Here is a 16,050-nt window from a genome sequence, read left to right as displayed (position 1 = left end):
CGCTTTCACACTTGTACTTAGTAATTTTAGCAAAAACCTCAGATGCTGTTGGTTGCGCACTTTTTTTACCAACCAAGTTGGTTAACGCCATCATAACTTATCTTTATTTATTTATTTATTTATGATTTGTTTATGGGTAAAACAAAGACCATGTGGGTCAGGTAGTCGAAACAGTAGGCTACAAACAATTTATTTGTTATGAATTATTTATAAATAATAATTCACTGCCGCCTATGTCTAATGTGAAACATTGCGATGGACGATGGCATTGTTGTCATTGTACGATGCCAAATAGGTCGACATCGCCCAACCCTACTACACTCAAAACATTATGTATGTTTATTAAAATGAGCTAAAACACCATTTTTAGTTTTTTGGGGGGCAACAACTAAATTGATTTATGTTCAATCCACTTAAATTAGTCAAAACGAATACATTAACTAAATGCTTTCATGTTGTCCCAACACAAATCGATTGTGTGGAACCCTGCATCTTTTTACAGTGTATGGAAATTTGAATTGTTGATGGGTGGGAAGAGGCAAAATAATCATGTTACCACTCAGACATGTCTTGATATATTCAATTTTGTAAAGGTTTCACAATATAATAATAATAATAATAATAATAATAATATTAAACTATATTGTGATATGTCGATTCTCAAATATGCGTACAAACAAGTTAAACACCTTAATAATGAACATATTAGCTGAATTATGATGGCTGATGAGGTTAGAGCTGCTGGATTTACAACAAGTAAACTCATCAACTTCTCACAAATGACATGAAAGTAAGTGGCTCTTTAAATTGTTTTAACAATAGACTACACACGTTTTAGTTTACTAAACTGTTTTTGATGTAAATGAGACAAGGTTAGATTGTGTAAAATGATTATCAGTGACTTCTCCATAGACATCAGAGTGTATTTTACAAACCATAAATGTTATGCTAGTACAAACAGTAGTCAACATTTGAAGTTGTTCAAAACCTTTCATCAAAGTTGTCCTAAAACAACACCCATTTTTGTCTTATGGCAATTTTAAATCACTTTAAATGTTGACTACTACTGATGTATTCAAATGTCTGCAATAGAAAACAAACATTATTTCATTGAAAACACTAGTAGGCTTTGACCTTTGACAAGTAACAAACTTGTCTTTCTGTGGCTCATCGCCACTCACTGAGAAACAGATCGAACTTGCTGCTTGGACCAGAGATATGGTACTGAAATAGCATCTCTGTTCATCGATCACAATGGACTGGGAGAGCTAACCAATCACATTTTGTTAGGGGCTAGGGTGAAAGCTATTTTAAAAATGTAAATTAAAATTAGGAAAAATGATGCGGTTTTCAAACCACCGAGCATGTGTACATGTTCTATTACATCCTCTAAACAAAATCAACACTTTATAAAAGAGTATAATAGGACCCCTTTAAAATGAACTAAACATTTTAATTCATTTAAAGAACACATTTTTCACAAGAAGGTTTAAAAAAAATAAAAAGTACCTCGTAGGCTCAAAGTCCTCAAGCAAGAAATATGAAATTAATGTGGAGAGGATAATAGAGAGCGATGTAGCAAAGCCTTTCAGTATGTTGTCAGCATACTTGATGACAGCAGCAATTACAAGCCCTCCAAGAGCCTGTGGGGGAAAGAAATCAGTTTACATTGTTGCACATTAATGTGTTGCAGGAGAAAAGCTCTTGCGTTGGATTATTCTTCATTGTGAAACCCCTGTAAATTTCTGGCTCACATGTAAACATTTGTGTTTATACTCACCTGGAGAGCGACCACTATCCAGGTCAGTGTGTTGTAGCCCTGGAACATTCCATGTTCTCGGACTCTGTCACCATCATAAGCCAACATCCCGAAGACACCAAAAACCAGGCCAAACAAGCCTGTGCACAGGAGATGCAATCTGGTTTTTGTTTCATACAAAGAACCACAGCATTCAATATGCTGAGAACTACAGTTGCAGAATTTCACTATTAACTTGGGGACACATTAAGACCAGATATACATTTAAACATCAAAGTTTTAGCGTAACGCATCTTTAATTTTTGGCTAAGCACAGAAGGTGCGGTCTTCTTCTTCCGGTCTGGGAGACTATGGCAGCCCTATGAACTGTTTGCAGCATTTTCGCAAACTTTGACACACTGATGAGGATAGTGTGATCTTCAACCACAACAAATTCTGACTCTCTAACTCAAACTCTCTAGCACTACCACTTGTCTAAAGTTTCACTTATGTTTATCTTTATCATTTTTGAACCCAATAGGCTACAATCTATTTTTTTGGCTCATGAAGATTCAAACTCACCCATATGAATTTTTCTGCCATTACAAATTTTTCCCAAAACCTATTTGTACAAACTCATCCTAGGACGTTTGTCCAATTTTCACCAAAACTGAAATCACATGATCTACAGAGCATGCTTACCAAACGTTTTCGAATAACTTGCAAACAAATCTAACTTAGAGCTTTCGAAAATTGACTTAAGGTGTTATCTCTGTAAGGCAGTAACACATTCACACCAAACTTGGTGTGTGTGATCACAAACATGGCCTGAAGTGAGCTTCAGCATTTTTTGGTGCATCAGTTTGCACAACCTTCTAAGCAAAACTGACAATTAAATTCTATCAATAGAAATCATGCAAAATGGATCAAATAACTTTTGAATAGTTTTGTTTATTGTCATGTGGCTGGTCTTGCAGATTCCTTGAATCATACAGAGAACATTGATATAATTTATTCCCTAATTGACACGACTTCCTGTCCACCATCTTGAATTTGCTTGAAAATCTGCTGTTTTGAACTCTCCATAGATCGTTAGCCCAATTTCCACCAAATTTGGCTCAGACTATGCTGACAAAAATTTTCCAGTTGCTCTGTAGCATTATGCCGTGCTTGTTTATGATGTTGCCGCTGGGCTGCTTTACCCCAATAATTGCTGATTGCAGCTACATTTTTGTATTTTTTTTTTTTCAATTTTTAAGATGCCATTTAATTTTTAAAAATCATACACTTTCTTTCTCCTTCAAGTCAGCAATAAGGCTTTATTTATCTCTTAATAAATATGAAAAAATACACTATGAATACTAAATCCTTCACATATTTGAATGACTATGTTAAAATCTTTACATAATTACACTGCTTATCATTAATGAGAGTTTTTATTTTACCCATAGTCCCATTTGTTTTAACAAGGGTTATATAAGAGATTAAAACACACTTTAAAACACACACTAAAAATGCTTTTCAGGATATTCAATAAATAGAAAGTCTAGTTTGTATTTGATAAAGAAATGGCAGCATATTTATACAAGGAAATAAATAAATGACCTCATTCTGAGAAAATCAAAGACTCAATAACAGTATAAACTCTAATATGATCAAGTTATAGGTTATCAAGTTACGCTGCTACTCGCTGAAGAACAGGGAAGCTTTTTTGGCTCAGTTCTTCCTGACGAACAGAAGTTCACATTAGGAGGTGAATCACTACAGACGCTCAATTCACACATTGACAGTTATAAATAAACCCTGCACTGAGTCTCCACATGGCAAGACTGACACACACACACACACACACACACACACACACACACACGCACGCACGCACGCACACGCACACGCACACACACACTTTTAGCTCCTGAATGTGACCTCAGGCTGTTTTGCTAGAATTCAGCTGAAAGAAATAAAAACAGCTGTCTGAAATGTAAGATTGCCTTAAGAACCAGAGATTATAAAGATGGTAAACAGAGGTTTAGTCTAAAAATAGACTGCGTGTGTCATAGTGATGCGTGTTATCAGGTAATTGTTGCAGGAGAAGTGTCAAAGTGTTAATTTGATCCAAACACCAGCATGTTTATGTTGAGGATGAGCATCACACTTCATGCCCTTCATATGAGGAGGCTTTCATTATACTGAAACCACACTTTATTGAGTGACTACACATGCAAATGCCTCTGCAATAGTGGTTTGCAAATTTACACAGGTAGCCTACAAAGCCTACACATGTGTAGCTGCCCATCATTGTGAAGCAGTTAATTCATGATCAGTGATTCAGTATTTTATCAGGTCTGATTTTTTTAATTTTGGTTATCAATTTTTTTAAAGGGCACCTATAATGAAAATCAACTTTTGTAAGCTGTTTGGGCAAAACTGTGTGTATGTATAGGGTTAGGGTTAAATAATATTTTAATGAGTTAAAAATATATATATGAAAAAAAAGCAAAACATTAATAAAATCCAACAACTTTATCTCAATAATAGCTCAACACAGTGTAGTTTAATAGGCATGGGACGATAACTGGTTTCAAGGTTTACTGTGGTTTAGAAAAGTCAGGGTTTTAAAACAGCCAAAATCCTCTGCTATACCGTTCCTAAGGTATATGTAAAAAAAAATTATTCACAATTTTTATTTTTATTTATTTTTAAAAATCTTTTAGGACAACATTATCTCCAGCAGAAAATATATCCAAAGATGACATTTTAAATAGTACAGAAATCTGTGTTTTTGACAGTAATGAAGACAGCAGAAGCGAATGATTCGAGTTATTTAGCTTGACATGTTTACTGTTCCAAAATATTTTAAATGTTTCTCAAAATAAAACATATCATCTTCAAAGGGGAAAAATATTAAATAGTTTTTTATATTTATTATATTTATAGACATTTTAAAAGAATATATTTTAGAGCAGTGATCACATAAAAACTGAAAACCGAGATATTTTTATGCAAGGTTAACATATCATCAGAATCTTATACCGGCCATTTTCTGTCAGATCACACTTACCAAGCTGGATGTTTCGGACCCAAACACTCTGCTTGGTCTCTTTCAGGATCTTCTCAAAGTAAACGCCAGCAAACCCACTGGAGCAACAGGCCACCAACACAGCCACCAGGCCCACAAACTGAGAGCCAGCTGTCAAATGCTCTTTCTGAGGGTCTGCTGGAGAGTCTGTAGGCCACTGTTCAAACAAACAAATCAGGCATCAAACACTACAGCAAAATTAAGTGTTTCATTGCCAGTCAAAATCAAGCCAAGATACCTGTACAAATGCAACACCAGCCATGAGAATGAGCAGAGACAACCACTGGTAAACCCCAAGTCTGCGGCCCAGCATCGACACAGAAAACAGGGCTGTAGTCAGGATCTTCAACTGGTACGTCACCTTGAAATGCATATAGCACCCAAAAAAGGTTTACATTTAACTGTCTGTGTGTGTGGGGTTTGGGGGGGGGGTACACTTATCACAAGATGAAATTGAAAATATAAATACAGCACTAGAAGAATTTATAAGTCATCAAATCATCCTGTATTGTGCGCACAAGTACCTTAAATTAATGATAGAAAATGACCCATTAAAAGAGCTTAGAAATACTATTTTAATGGAGAACAGAGTTCAGAGGAGCTAATATGCAAAACAATCTCTGATGTTCATAAATGAAGCTCAGCATAAAGAAATTCTCTCAACAGTAGCATATTCAGTATTCAATGAAAATAACCCAGATTAAATAAAATGGCTATAAAAAACAGTCACCAATTGTGATTTATCCACTATTTAAATAATATATTTTGATCAGTGATTTGTAAGGATCACAACCCATGGTTCGGAACTCGCATGGCTCGAGGATTAATAATTTTTTTTTACTGGTAGATTAATCCTAAACTTGTAACGATCACAGAGAGATCGCCTTTCGCGTCATTCAAATAACATGTATGAAAGCATTTGGGCTTTCCTGTAAAATATAATGATGGAAGAAGTTTTGGTTGGGTTATACTGGATGTGGTGGGTTTCATTAAAGGTGTTTTCTGACACTACTTGTTTGACCTGCATCAATGCATTCAGTGTAAGCTGCATGATTAATCATTAAAAGACCGGGATCTTAGCAATCATGCAGCAAATTATAAATGATGGTGATTTAAATATGTTTGTTTATTCTTCCAATCACTGAATTCAAATCAGTTTGAAAAATGCAAAAATCAAGAAAGAGATTCAGTCTTTAGTCTTTTGAGTTAGTCATAAAGTTAGAAACAGTCAAATAACACAGAAGTACTGGGATAACGGTTTATAGTTAAGATAAAACCACTGATTAAGTTAATATAATATTTAAATGTAAATTAATATTTACTCAGTCATCAAAATTATGCCACTGAATAATGACTATAAAAATGACAAATCTTGAAGTTTCAACTGAATCATTAATTGAAAACCAGACTAAAAATAAATATGGGTTGTATAAATATAATGTTAGATTTGTACATTTTACAGTTAACAGTAGTAGTAACAGTGAATTATTCGATAATTTACCATTTACTTTTGTTCAGCTGATTATTTCTTCATTTTATTTTTTAAAAAAATTACAGATTTTAGGTTCTGTTTGTTAAAACCAAGTGTCTTGCAGTACTGTTTTGGTAATAATTGGAAAGCGAATTATATTTGTCTCTTCCTTTTTGGCTGATCCAAAAATGGTCCGATCCACGACTAAAAAAAACAATAATGTGATCCGAACCGTGAGATTTGTGATCAGTTACACCACTAAGTTATGAAGCTGCTTAAAAAGCAGACAATCAGGATTTAAGTTGGTTTGTCAAGACTTTGCCCATGCAGCTTCCCGTTCATTAAATAGTTCTGACAATGCATTTTAACCTTTTGTATATTTTTTAAAAGGTGAATGTTTGTGAATAATAATCATAAAAATCATACAATTATTTCTCGCCATTTTCAATATCCTGAATTTATGTAATTTTATTCTAATTAAGTTTATTCTAATTAAGCAAAGGTCATGTAAAAGATCATGAATATTGATATAATTCACATAGCACTTATTGATGATTACAGGATTATGCTTAGTTTTTCATCTCTATCTACTGCAACCACTCAATAATCCGTAATATTTTTTTGCAAATAAAGCCTAAAGCTTAGGAACATTTCTAAGTGGTAAATAGGAGACAGGATCCAATCATTTTTTGGGGGAATTTCAGGTTAGGTCTTATGGGTGAATATACAAATTGAAATAAATTAGTACAGGATTTCTGCCGGTTTAATCAAGTCAAAATAAAGACTTTTTAAAACCCTTTTAAGATCATTATGAATTAAATTTTAGACTTATACAGGGCTAAACACTAATAATCATTTCTAATAATCCCGTTGGCTGCCACAAAATAAAAAAATAAATAATCTAATGTGCTTATTTTTTAGCAACATATTTTATGTGCCAAAACAGAAAAACTCTAGTTGTATGAACTTTTTTCAACATAATATATTTTTTCTTTTCTTAATGACAAGTTTAACATTATTTATTATGGAGACAATGACAAATAATAAAAAATATAGTTTTGTTGACTTTTGGTCCAAATTGATTGAGTAGTGTATCATGTAAAGTGATACGTTGATCTGTTATCTTTAATACATTTTAAGATTATTTAAAACCCAGCGGCGACCCTGTAGTAAGTAATGTACATTTATATTGTGCATATATTGTGTATGGCCATACACCCAAAGCACTTTACAATTGTGTGAGGGGGGTCCCTCCACACCACCACTAGTTTGCAGCATCCACCTGGATAATGGTGCCAGTGCACTTACCAAACACCAGCTGCAGGTGGAGGAGAGACAGTGAAGAGCCAATTCGGTGGATGGGCATGAGTGGGAGGCCATAATGGGTAAGAGCCAATACAGGGAATTTGGCCAGAACACACCCTTACTCTTTAGAACCATGCAATTTTTAATGTGCCAAGGGATAATAAATAACCACAGAGAGTCAGAACCTCACAGTTTAACGTCTCATCCGAAATATTGCACTCACTGACAGTATAGACAACAAAAATTCGCAAACTGCATTGCAAACTTGTACGCTTGCAACTACACCTCTGAAGCTGTAGTTAGAAGCATAATTCGTGGCTGTGTTCTATTTCAAAATATCCCCCCTTTGCCCTATTAATTTAGAATGCAATGATTTTAAAAACAAAATGAAAAAAAAAATCTTTAAAGTTACTTTAATTCCCTTTCAAAGTATTTTTACCGTTCAGTTTTAGCAATCTTCATAGACAATTGCGTTCCCTTCGTAGTGCACTTTGAAAACATTTATGCCATTTTGAACACAGGCGTGGCTTATGGCGAAAGCTAAAGGTGATTATTTAAAAGCGGAATTTACATTATGTCTCCAAAGCTTGCGAAAAACAAAAGTATATAGCATACTTAATGGTTTTAATTTGCAATTATTATCTGTACTGTATATGACATGGGCCTGTTGGTCAAAAGATTTCTGCAGTGGTTTGAACGTGTCAAATTGTAGAAGTAGACTTTTCAAAACAAAAATAAATAAAATAAATAAATAATAATAAAAAAATAAAACAATATCATACTTAATAATAATAATAATAATAACATCAATAATAATAATAATAATAATAATAATAATAATAATAATAATAATGAATATTAATAACTATTATTATTTTTAATAAGTAGGATTTTTTTTTATAAATAGCCTAATGTAAATTATGCCTACAACCATTAACAATTTATATGATTTATATATAAGATTAGAATAAATGTTAGCTAAGTGATTTTATATGAAATATTCTTAATAATATTTGTAAAGGAAACATTTGTAGGTCCTATATCTGTCGTTTATATACATTTCAATTAATATGGAAAGCGAGTGCAAGTTTTTACCAAAACTAATATTGGATCTTTTTTAAATGTGTGTGCATGTAAAACAATAATTTGCACAAAAAAATTGTGGGGGTTTTTGCTAAACAAGTAGCTACTCCACTCCGTTTAGAGCAGGGGTGTCAAACTCAATTCCTGGGGGGCCGAAGCCCTGCACAGTTTAGTTCCAACCCTGCTCCAACACACTTACCTGTAGGTTTCAAACAAGCCTGAAGGACTCAATTAGTTAGATCAGGTGTGTTTAATCAGGGTTGGAAGTAAACTGTGCAGAGCTGCGGCCCTATTGGAACTGAGTTTGACACCTGTGGTTTAGAGCGTCATTATAGACATTCTACATTATAACTAACATGGTTCAAACGATGCATCTGCAACAGAAAAACAAGGGTTTTGGGAAACACACGTCACTACATCATTCTTTTCCCAAACAATGCATCATACTATGATAGTTCAGTCACGAGCTATGTCGTTGTTTGGGAAACGCAGGGTGATGTGGCTGGGGCATTATAAACATCAATTAATAATTTTAAATCATCAAATGCTGAGTGCATCCAATCCAAGGCATGTATACAAAATACACATAATGAATTTACACAATACACACACAAATATTATGTAAATACGAACTTTTAGGAAAAAAAACAAACAGGTTTGGAAACACTTGCGGGTGAGTAAACAATGACAGATCTGTCCATGTTTAGGTGAACAATCTCTTCAATTTCATAATTTCCCCAATTACAGCTAAAAATGCCATCCAAACTAAAATTAAAGGGATGTTGCAGCATCGTGATCAAGTCTTGACTAATATTTGATGCAAATTTGATAATAAGGTGTCTCTTGGAAAACAGTCATGGAACAATGGCCAAGTCCAGTCTTTAAACCTAGTATGAGTGTAACATTTTATTTACTATATTACGATAGACAAATAATATTCTCTCCTCATTTTAACTGAACCAGTCATCTCTGACAAATCTAAATCTGTACTTATATAAAAATCAGCTTGTTACAGAGCCACCTATGGTCTGATTGGGGTGTATGCGTGCATTTGAGTAGTGAGGGAGATGTGGGACCATCCTGCAAGTGTTGAAGAGACTTAATTTAGGTGGACCAGATTTTTTTAGATTTTTAATATCAGAGCAAATACCTTTATGTTTAGACCGCTAAATGGCCATAAAATGCTACTAAATGATGAAAATGATCTTACCTGGTAAGTAGCAGCATCAAGGTTGGACAGCGCTACGTAGAGCAGGTTATTCTGTAGTGTGTAGATCCCTGAGGGAATAGCCAGCTTCAGCGTCTCTACAGGTTTGTGTATGATCTCCTGTCTCATAATACTGCTCAGGGCTCGGCCGCTGTAACCTGTGTCACACACACACTGGTTAGCCAATAATAATTTACCAGGGAATTATTAAACAGCCATGCCACCATGATGTAGACTTTATGAGAAAATTATTTAGTTTAATCTGGGTTCAAGAGGGTAGACTGGTTTTACAGGGATAGTTCACCCCAAAAATTTAAACTTAATATTTACTCTCCCTCAAGTCTTTCCTAACCTTTACGCATTTCTTTTTGCTGTTAAACACAGAAGAGGATATTATTAAGAAAGACAAAAACCTGTAACTATTGACCTCCATAATAGGAAAAACAAATACTACGGAAGTCAACGGTTACAGGTTTCCATTATTCTTCAAAACATTTGTTCAAAAGAAAGCTCAAACAGGTGAGGAAATAATGACAGAACAGTCAGTTTTGCATTAACACTTTAAGCAGTTAAATCCCTAATTTCATACATCATTGTTTAGCAGCATATCATCTGACCAGTAAATGCAAACTGGCTACAGTTCAATTGCATTTGAAGTTTGCATGAATACAAACTGTCTGACGACTGATTGAAACTTTGCTACAAGCTGTTGACCATTCTCTAAATTCTTTTAAAACATCAACAAAACACTTCGAGTAAATATTCAAGGTCAAAGGTGACAAAGGTTTGAGAATACCTTCCTCCCTTGAAGAATATGTTGTAACTATTTGTTTACAGAGACATTACATTAAATGTAAAATTTTAGGATTTTATTTATATTAAAAAAACATCTGTTCAACATTAAGGCTACATTTACTCGATTGAGAAAAACAGTGTAGAACACACTGTAAAATTGCTTCAATTTAAAGGTAACTTTTACATAAATATCTATTTTAAAATGCATTTCTTTCTGGTGTTTTTAAAGCTGATGGTTATACTGAAATCCTGAAAATCATCAAATGGTTTTTAAAGAATTTTTATAGAAACTAAAAATTGTCACAAAAACTTTAACAAGTTTAAAACACATTTAAAATATACATTCTATGTTTGTTGAAATAAAAAAAAACATAAATTTACACAATTATAAACAAACCAAGACTTTTTTTTGCAACCAAAACTCAAAACATCTAAAAAAGTAGATGTTAACATTATGCTGAAACATCGGTTTATTTTTTTTTCAAAACTACTAACCACAGAGTTATGGGATCAGAAAAATCTGTAAACATTTTTTTTATTTTAAATGAGGAAAATAAACATGCCTTATGGATGTGACCAGAAATTTAGCAAGTTTATAGTGTACAGTATACTTTGTATAAATTCTGTAAATTAAGCTGCACAACCCAAAAGAAACGATGCTAATCAAAAGGATAAGAGTTTACTCACTATAGAAGAAAAACGATTAATTTTAGTTTTAATTTTTTGCATTTATGAGGAAAAAGCTTGAATATGGATGTGACATCTCTGTTATTAATGTGACCGATGTGAAACTGGTACTTGTGTGACTTTGGTAAATCAAATATAATTGTTTGAAAACACAGACAGGGAAATTTTTTAGTTTTTAATGTACTGTAAAATACTTTCTTCTCACTTTTGGTGATAAAAAAATTTCATGGCACGGATGACATTTGCATGGAATTGTTTGTATAGAGTATTGTTGCTTTTCTGATGATTTAACGTGCTGTACTGTTGTCATTAATTGTGAGTTGATTTTGATAAAAGCATCTAATAAAGGAGTAAAACTAAACACAGTTAGGCCCATAACACCCATACCCAGGAAGCAGAACAAACCTTTCTTCTTTCAGCCTAATAAAACTATTGACTGGGAAACAGTGTGGGACAATACATTCCCTAATTTTTATAGTTTATGTATTTTTAAAATATTCACAGGGCATATTTAACTACACGTATATGACATATCATAAGTTCATCTCCACATCCTTATTGTAAGTTCTGTGAAGCAGACCGTCCAGACACCTTTTTACTTATGATGTGGGAATGTCTGGAGGTGCAAAAACTTTGGGATTCTGTGCTGGACATTTTATTTCAAGTTACAAAAATTTGTTTAGGCGAAGATCCTGTATTGTTATTATATAAGGTTAACTCTCAATTCTAGGCGTCACAGTGGCGCAGGGGGTAGCACGATCACCTCACAGCAAGAAGGTTGCTGGTGCAAGTCCCAGCTGCGTCAGTTGGCATTTCTGTGTGGAGTTTTCATGTTCTCCCCATGTTAATGTGTTTCCTCCAGGTGCTCCAGTTTCCCCCACAGTCCAAAGACATGCAGTACAGGTGAATTTAATAAACTAAATTGTCCGTAGTGCATGTGTGTGAATGAGTGTTTATGGATGTTTGCCAGTGATGGGTTACGACTAGAAGGACATCCACTGCATAAAACATATGCTGGATAAGTTGGTAGACCATTCCACTGTGGCGACTCCTGATTAATAAAGGGACTAAGCCGAAAAAAAATGAATGAATGAACTTTCATTTTCCATTAAATCCAAAGGTCTGTAAAATTTTGGTTAGCCGCTCCAGAGTACAGAGGTGGAAACCCCCTTTATGATCTCTCGGTTAAGCACTGGTTGCATTCACTATTGGAAATACTGTACCTAGAACTGTCATCAGCATGGATCAAACATGCTAAACTGGACATTCGGACAGTGTGGAAATCTATTTATATGACATCAAAGAAATCTTAAGACACTTAAGCCTCATCTAATACAATGAAAGTGAAATGTAATGTTATTTATGTACTTGATTGGTCTAAACTACAGTTTCCTGATGTGCAAATATACGGGGTAATGGTTGTTAAAGCACTTTTCAATCTGATAGTAAAAATTTTATATTTTAATTAAAAAAAAAAAAGAATTACAAAAAAAGAAACTCACTGTTCTCCTTGAAGACGAGCCCCACGCAGGTGAGGATCTTGAGGAACTCTGCCACCACCACAGCAGAGGAGGCCAGGTAACGCGGCCCATCACCCTGAAGGGTGCGCGAGTAACGCATGGTCAGCACCAGGGACGTGGTCTGGAACACCAGAACCCCCAGAGAGAGGTACTTGAGCTTGGCTGATGCCATGATGATGACAGCTTCTCACGAGGAGACCAGGACAGACTGGGGTGACATGAGCCAGAAGAGGGCAAAGAGCAGACAGATGTTGAAATACAATGTTGTCCCAGCTGGGTCTGACAGCCAAGCTGCTCTGTAAACATTAATGGCCATAAACAACACGAGAGCTATATAGAAAAGTAAAGTGTCCTTGAGCAAGAAATTAAACATTGAAACTGCAGTTTGCTAAATTTAGGACTTGAATGCTTGGGACATTTAGGTATGGTTTCACATTCAAAGCCAGGTTTAGGATGTGCAATTGAAGTCAGAATTATTAAACCCTCAGATTTATTAGCCCCTTTGTTTATTTTTTGCCCAATATCTGGGTAACAGAGAGCAGATTTTTTTCAACATTTCTGAGCATAATAGTTAGGTTAATTGAGCAAAGTTATTGTAAAACTATGGTTTGTTCTGTTTAAAGGGGATAATAATTTTGTCCTTAAAATGTTTTTAAAAATATTAAAAACTGCTTTTATTCTAGCCGAAATAAAACAAATAAGACTTTCTTCAGAAGAAAAAATATTATGAGACATACTGCGAAAATTTCCTTGCTCTGTTAAACATCATTTGGCAAATATTTAAAAAAGGAAAAAAATCAAAGGTGGCTAAAAATTCTGATTTCAACTATATATAGGATAATAGGGTATATGCCGAGCTAGTGGTGTTCCCATACTGATAAACTTCAGGTGACCTGCTATTGTGAGTTTTTTCCATTTTATATGGTTCCTTTTAGAGCATCGATGTTGTAATGTAATTAAAATACAATCAGTTAAATAGACTTTGGCATGAAGGCAGTTGTAATTATTGCTGCCATTTATAATAGATGAGGACCAGCAAGACAAGTAAGAGCTATTTAAGTGAACTTGTTTATTCAACAAGCTGTGGATGATGTAAATGCTTATAGAAAAATAAAGTTTCACACAAAAGTAGTAATAAGAAAGAAAACAACGTTTTCACAAAAAAAAAATTAACCGAGTTTAACAGACATAAGGAGGACAAAGGGAACGAGACTGTGCCAAACAAAAGAAAAGACTAAAACAAAAATCAACTAATTAACCTAATTAACTCTTCCCCTAGAACTACAAAATAAAAATAAAAAATTAACCTTTAACATCCGAGACGTCGTATCTTACCCATTCTCTCCTCTCAAAGCAAAACTTACAAGTGTGGCACAAATCCATAACGTAGTGTGTAAAACTAAAAGAATGCTGCATGAGCAGCATGTATATCACAGGAAAAAGCTTACCCATTCCCTTCCCTCCATCTACATCAGAGATGCCCAAAGTAAGGCCCGCAGGCCACAGTTAGCCCATTGTAACCTTTAATTTGACCCACCATGCCAACTAAGAGGAGAGTGCGAATAATGGAGGGGATTGGTGCGAATGCCTTTTACACAGAGATTGTCATTTCTAATCTGACGTAAACTTTTTTTGTTAGTATTATTGCTAAGCTACAAAAAAGCAAACGGAAATTAAATATTACAATCAATGATGTAAATTAAATTAGATTTTTTAAAATGTAAATACTGTCAATCAACAGATAAAGGACTATGCAGAAAAAAATCAAGACAAAAACTAAAGTAATTCTGTCATAATGAAAATGTTTGGTTTTTACTGTAACAAGTTCATTACAAAATGTGGAAAAAAGCACTGTATTGGTTAATACAACACAATTTTTTTAGTCATTTTTAAACCCATAGCAATTTACCTTTGGCCCACTAGCCTCGATCAAGTTTGCTTTTTGGCCATTCATAATAAAAAGTCTGGGCATCCCTGATCTAGAATAAACACAGACATGATGTTCACACTCCAGTTCTCAAGAGTTTGAAACTAAAATGTATAAATGTGTCATAAAAAAAGAATCGTTGCAGGCCTTCTTGAAGAAAAAACAAAACAATTATTACTTTTTTTTTAAATTGATTGTGATATGTCAGTCAGTGCACAATTGAAATGGCTCAGATTCACATTTTTGTCTGAAATTAGGCTTAAATTGGGTCCTGGGGATAGAGAAGATTCAGCTTAAAAAAAAAAAAAAGGAAAAGTGTGTAATCATTTAGGTCAGAGGTGTCCAAAACTAGGTCCTGGAGGGCCGGTGTCCTGAAGAGTTTAGCTCCAACCCTAATCAAACACACCTGAACCAGCTAATCAAGCTCTTACCAGATATACTAGAAACCTCCTGGCAGGTGTGTTGAGGAAAGTTTTTTAGCTAAACTCAGCAGGACACTGGCCCTCCAGGACCGAATTTAGACACCACTGATTTAGTTGAATTGCCATCAAAACACAAAAGAAAATTGGTCAGAATTACATTTTTGATCCCCACTAACGTTACTTGTTTTACCTAACAGTTAAAGTGGTAACTAGTGGTAACTAGTGGTAAATATCACTTCTGTGTGAGCTCAATTGAATAGAGAATATAAAGTCAAAAAGATGAGAGAAATCATCTGTAAAGTGTATATCCGCATTTAGAAGTGAAGAAATATACGTACACGCCTAAAATAGTCAACCCAAATGTCTATATTTTATCGTAAAACACACTTAAGTTACATTGTCAGAAGAATTACGGCCCCAATCAGTTTTCAATTGATCAAGTTTTTAAACTCACCTTTCCTGAAGATCCGGAAGAGTTGTAACGTTAAATTAGTTTGTGAAAAGGAGTTTGAAGGCGAAGATAAACTTCAAAACCATTTCAAAGATGTGTTCTTGTTGAAGAGTACGTCTTAAATTGAATTGCCATACAGTGTGGTAAATAGTTGAGCAGTGCCTTGTTGACAGTTTAACACGAGAGCTACTGCAGCTAAGCTATTTCTTGAGAGAATCGACTGTTCCGGGTGTTCATTGCGCATGATCATCTGCTATACGTCGCTCCCATGGCGGATTCCCTCGTCCATCATGAATGAAAAACAAACTGTCAAGTGAAGTGCAGAAAATCTTCACTTGAATCTCAACAGTCTTGCGGTACTTCCT

At 34.4% G+C, this 16,050-nt stretch overlaps 1 protein-coding gene across 2 annotated transcripts in view; it reads right to left on the bottom strand.

Annotated features, from left to right (window-relative positions):
• slc35a3a (solute carrier family 35 member A3a) overlaps positions 1-16,050 on the bottom strand; it is a 17,781-nt gene extending 1,731 nt beyond the window's left edge. The window contains exons 1-8 of one of the 2 annotated variants that reach the window (NM_001123249.1): positions 15,689-15,968; positions 14,795-14,864; positions 12,868-13,093; positions 9,887-10,041; positions 5,056-5,178; positions 4,800-4,974; positions 1,781-1,899; positions 1,510-1,643 (exon numbers count right to left, since the gene is read on the bottom strand). In NM_001123249.1, coding sequence (NP_001116721.1) covers positions 1,510-1,643; positions 1,781-1,899; positions 4,800-4,974; positions 5,056-5,178; positions 9,887-10,041; positions 12,868-13,057 — 896 coding nt within the window. In that variant the 5' untranslated portion in view covers positions 13,058-13,093; positions 14,795-14,864; positions 15,689-15,968. Of the gene's footprint in view, positions 1-1,509; positions 1,644-1,780; positions 1,900-4,799; positions 4,975-5,055; positions 5,179-9,886; positions 10,042-12,867; positions 13,094-14,794; positions 14,865-15,688 lie in introns of both variants that reach the window. The other variant, XM_087263492.1, reaches the window with a different exon arrangement.

This window comes from Danio rerio, chromosome 8, assembly GCF_052040795.2.
Source record: "Danio rerio strain M-AB ecotype USA chromosome 8, GRCz13ab, whole genome shotgun sequence".
NCBI classification, from domain to species: Eukaryota; Metazoa; Chordata; class Actinopteri; order Cypriniformes; family Danionidae; genus Danio; species Danio rerio.
Note: the sequence above shows the minus strand (reverse complement) of the source record. Positions and strands in the feature narration are given on the sequence as shown.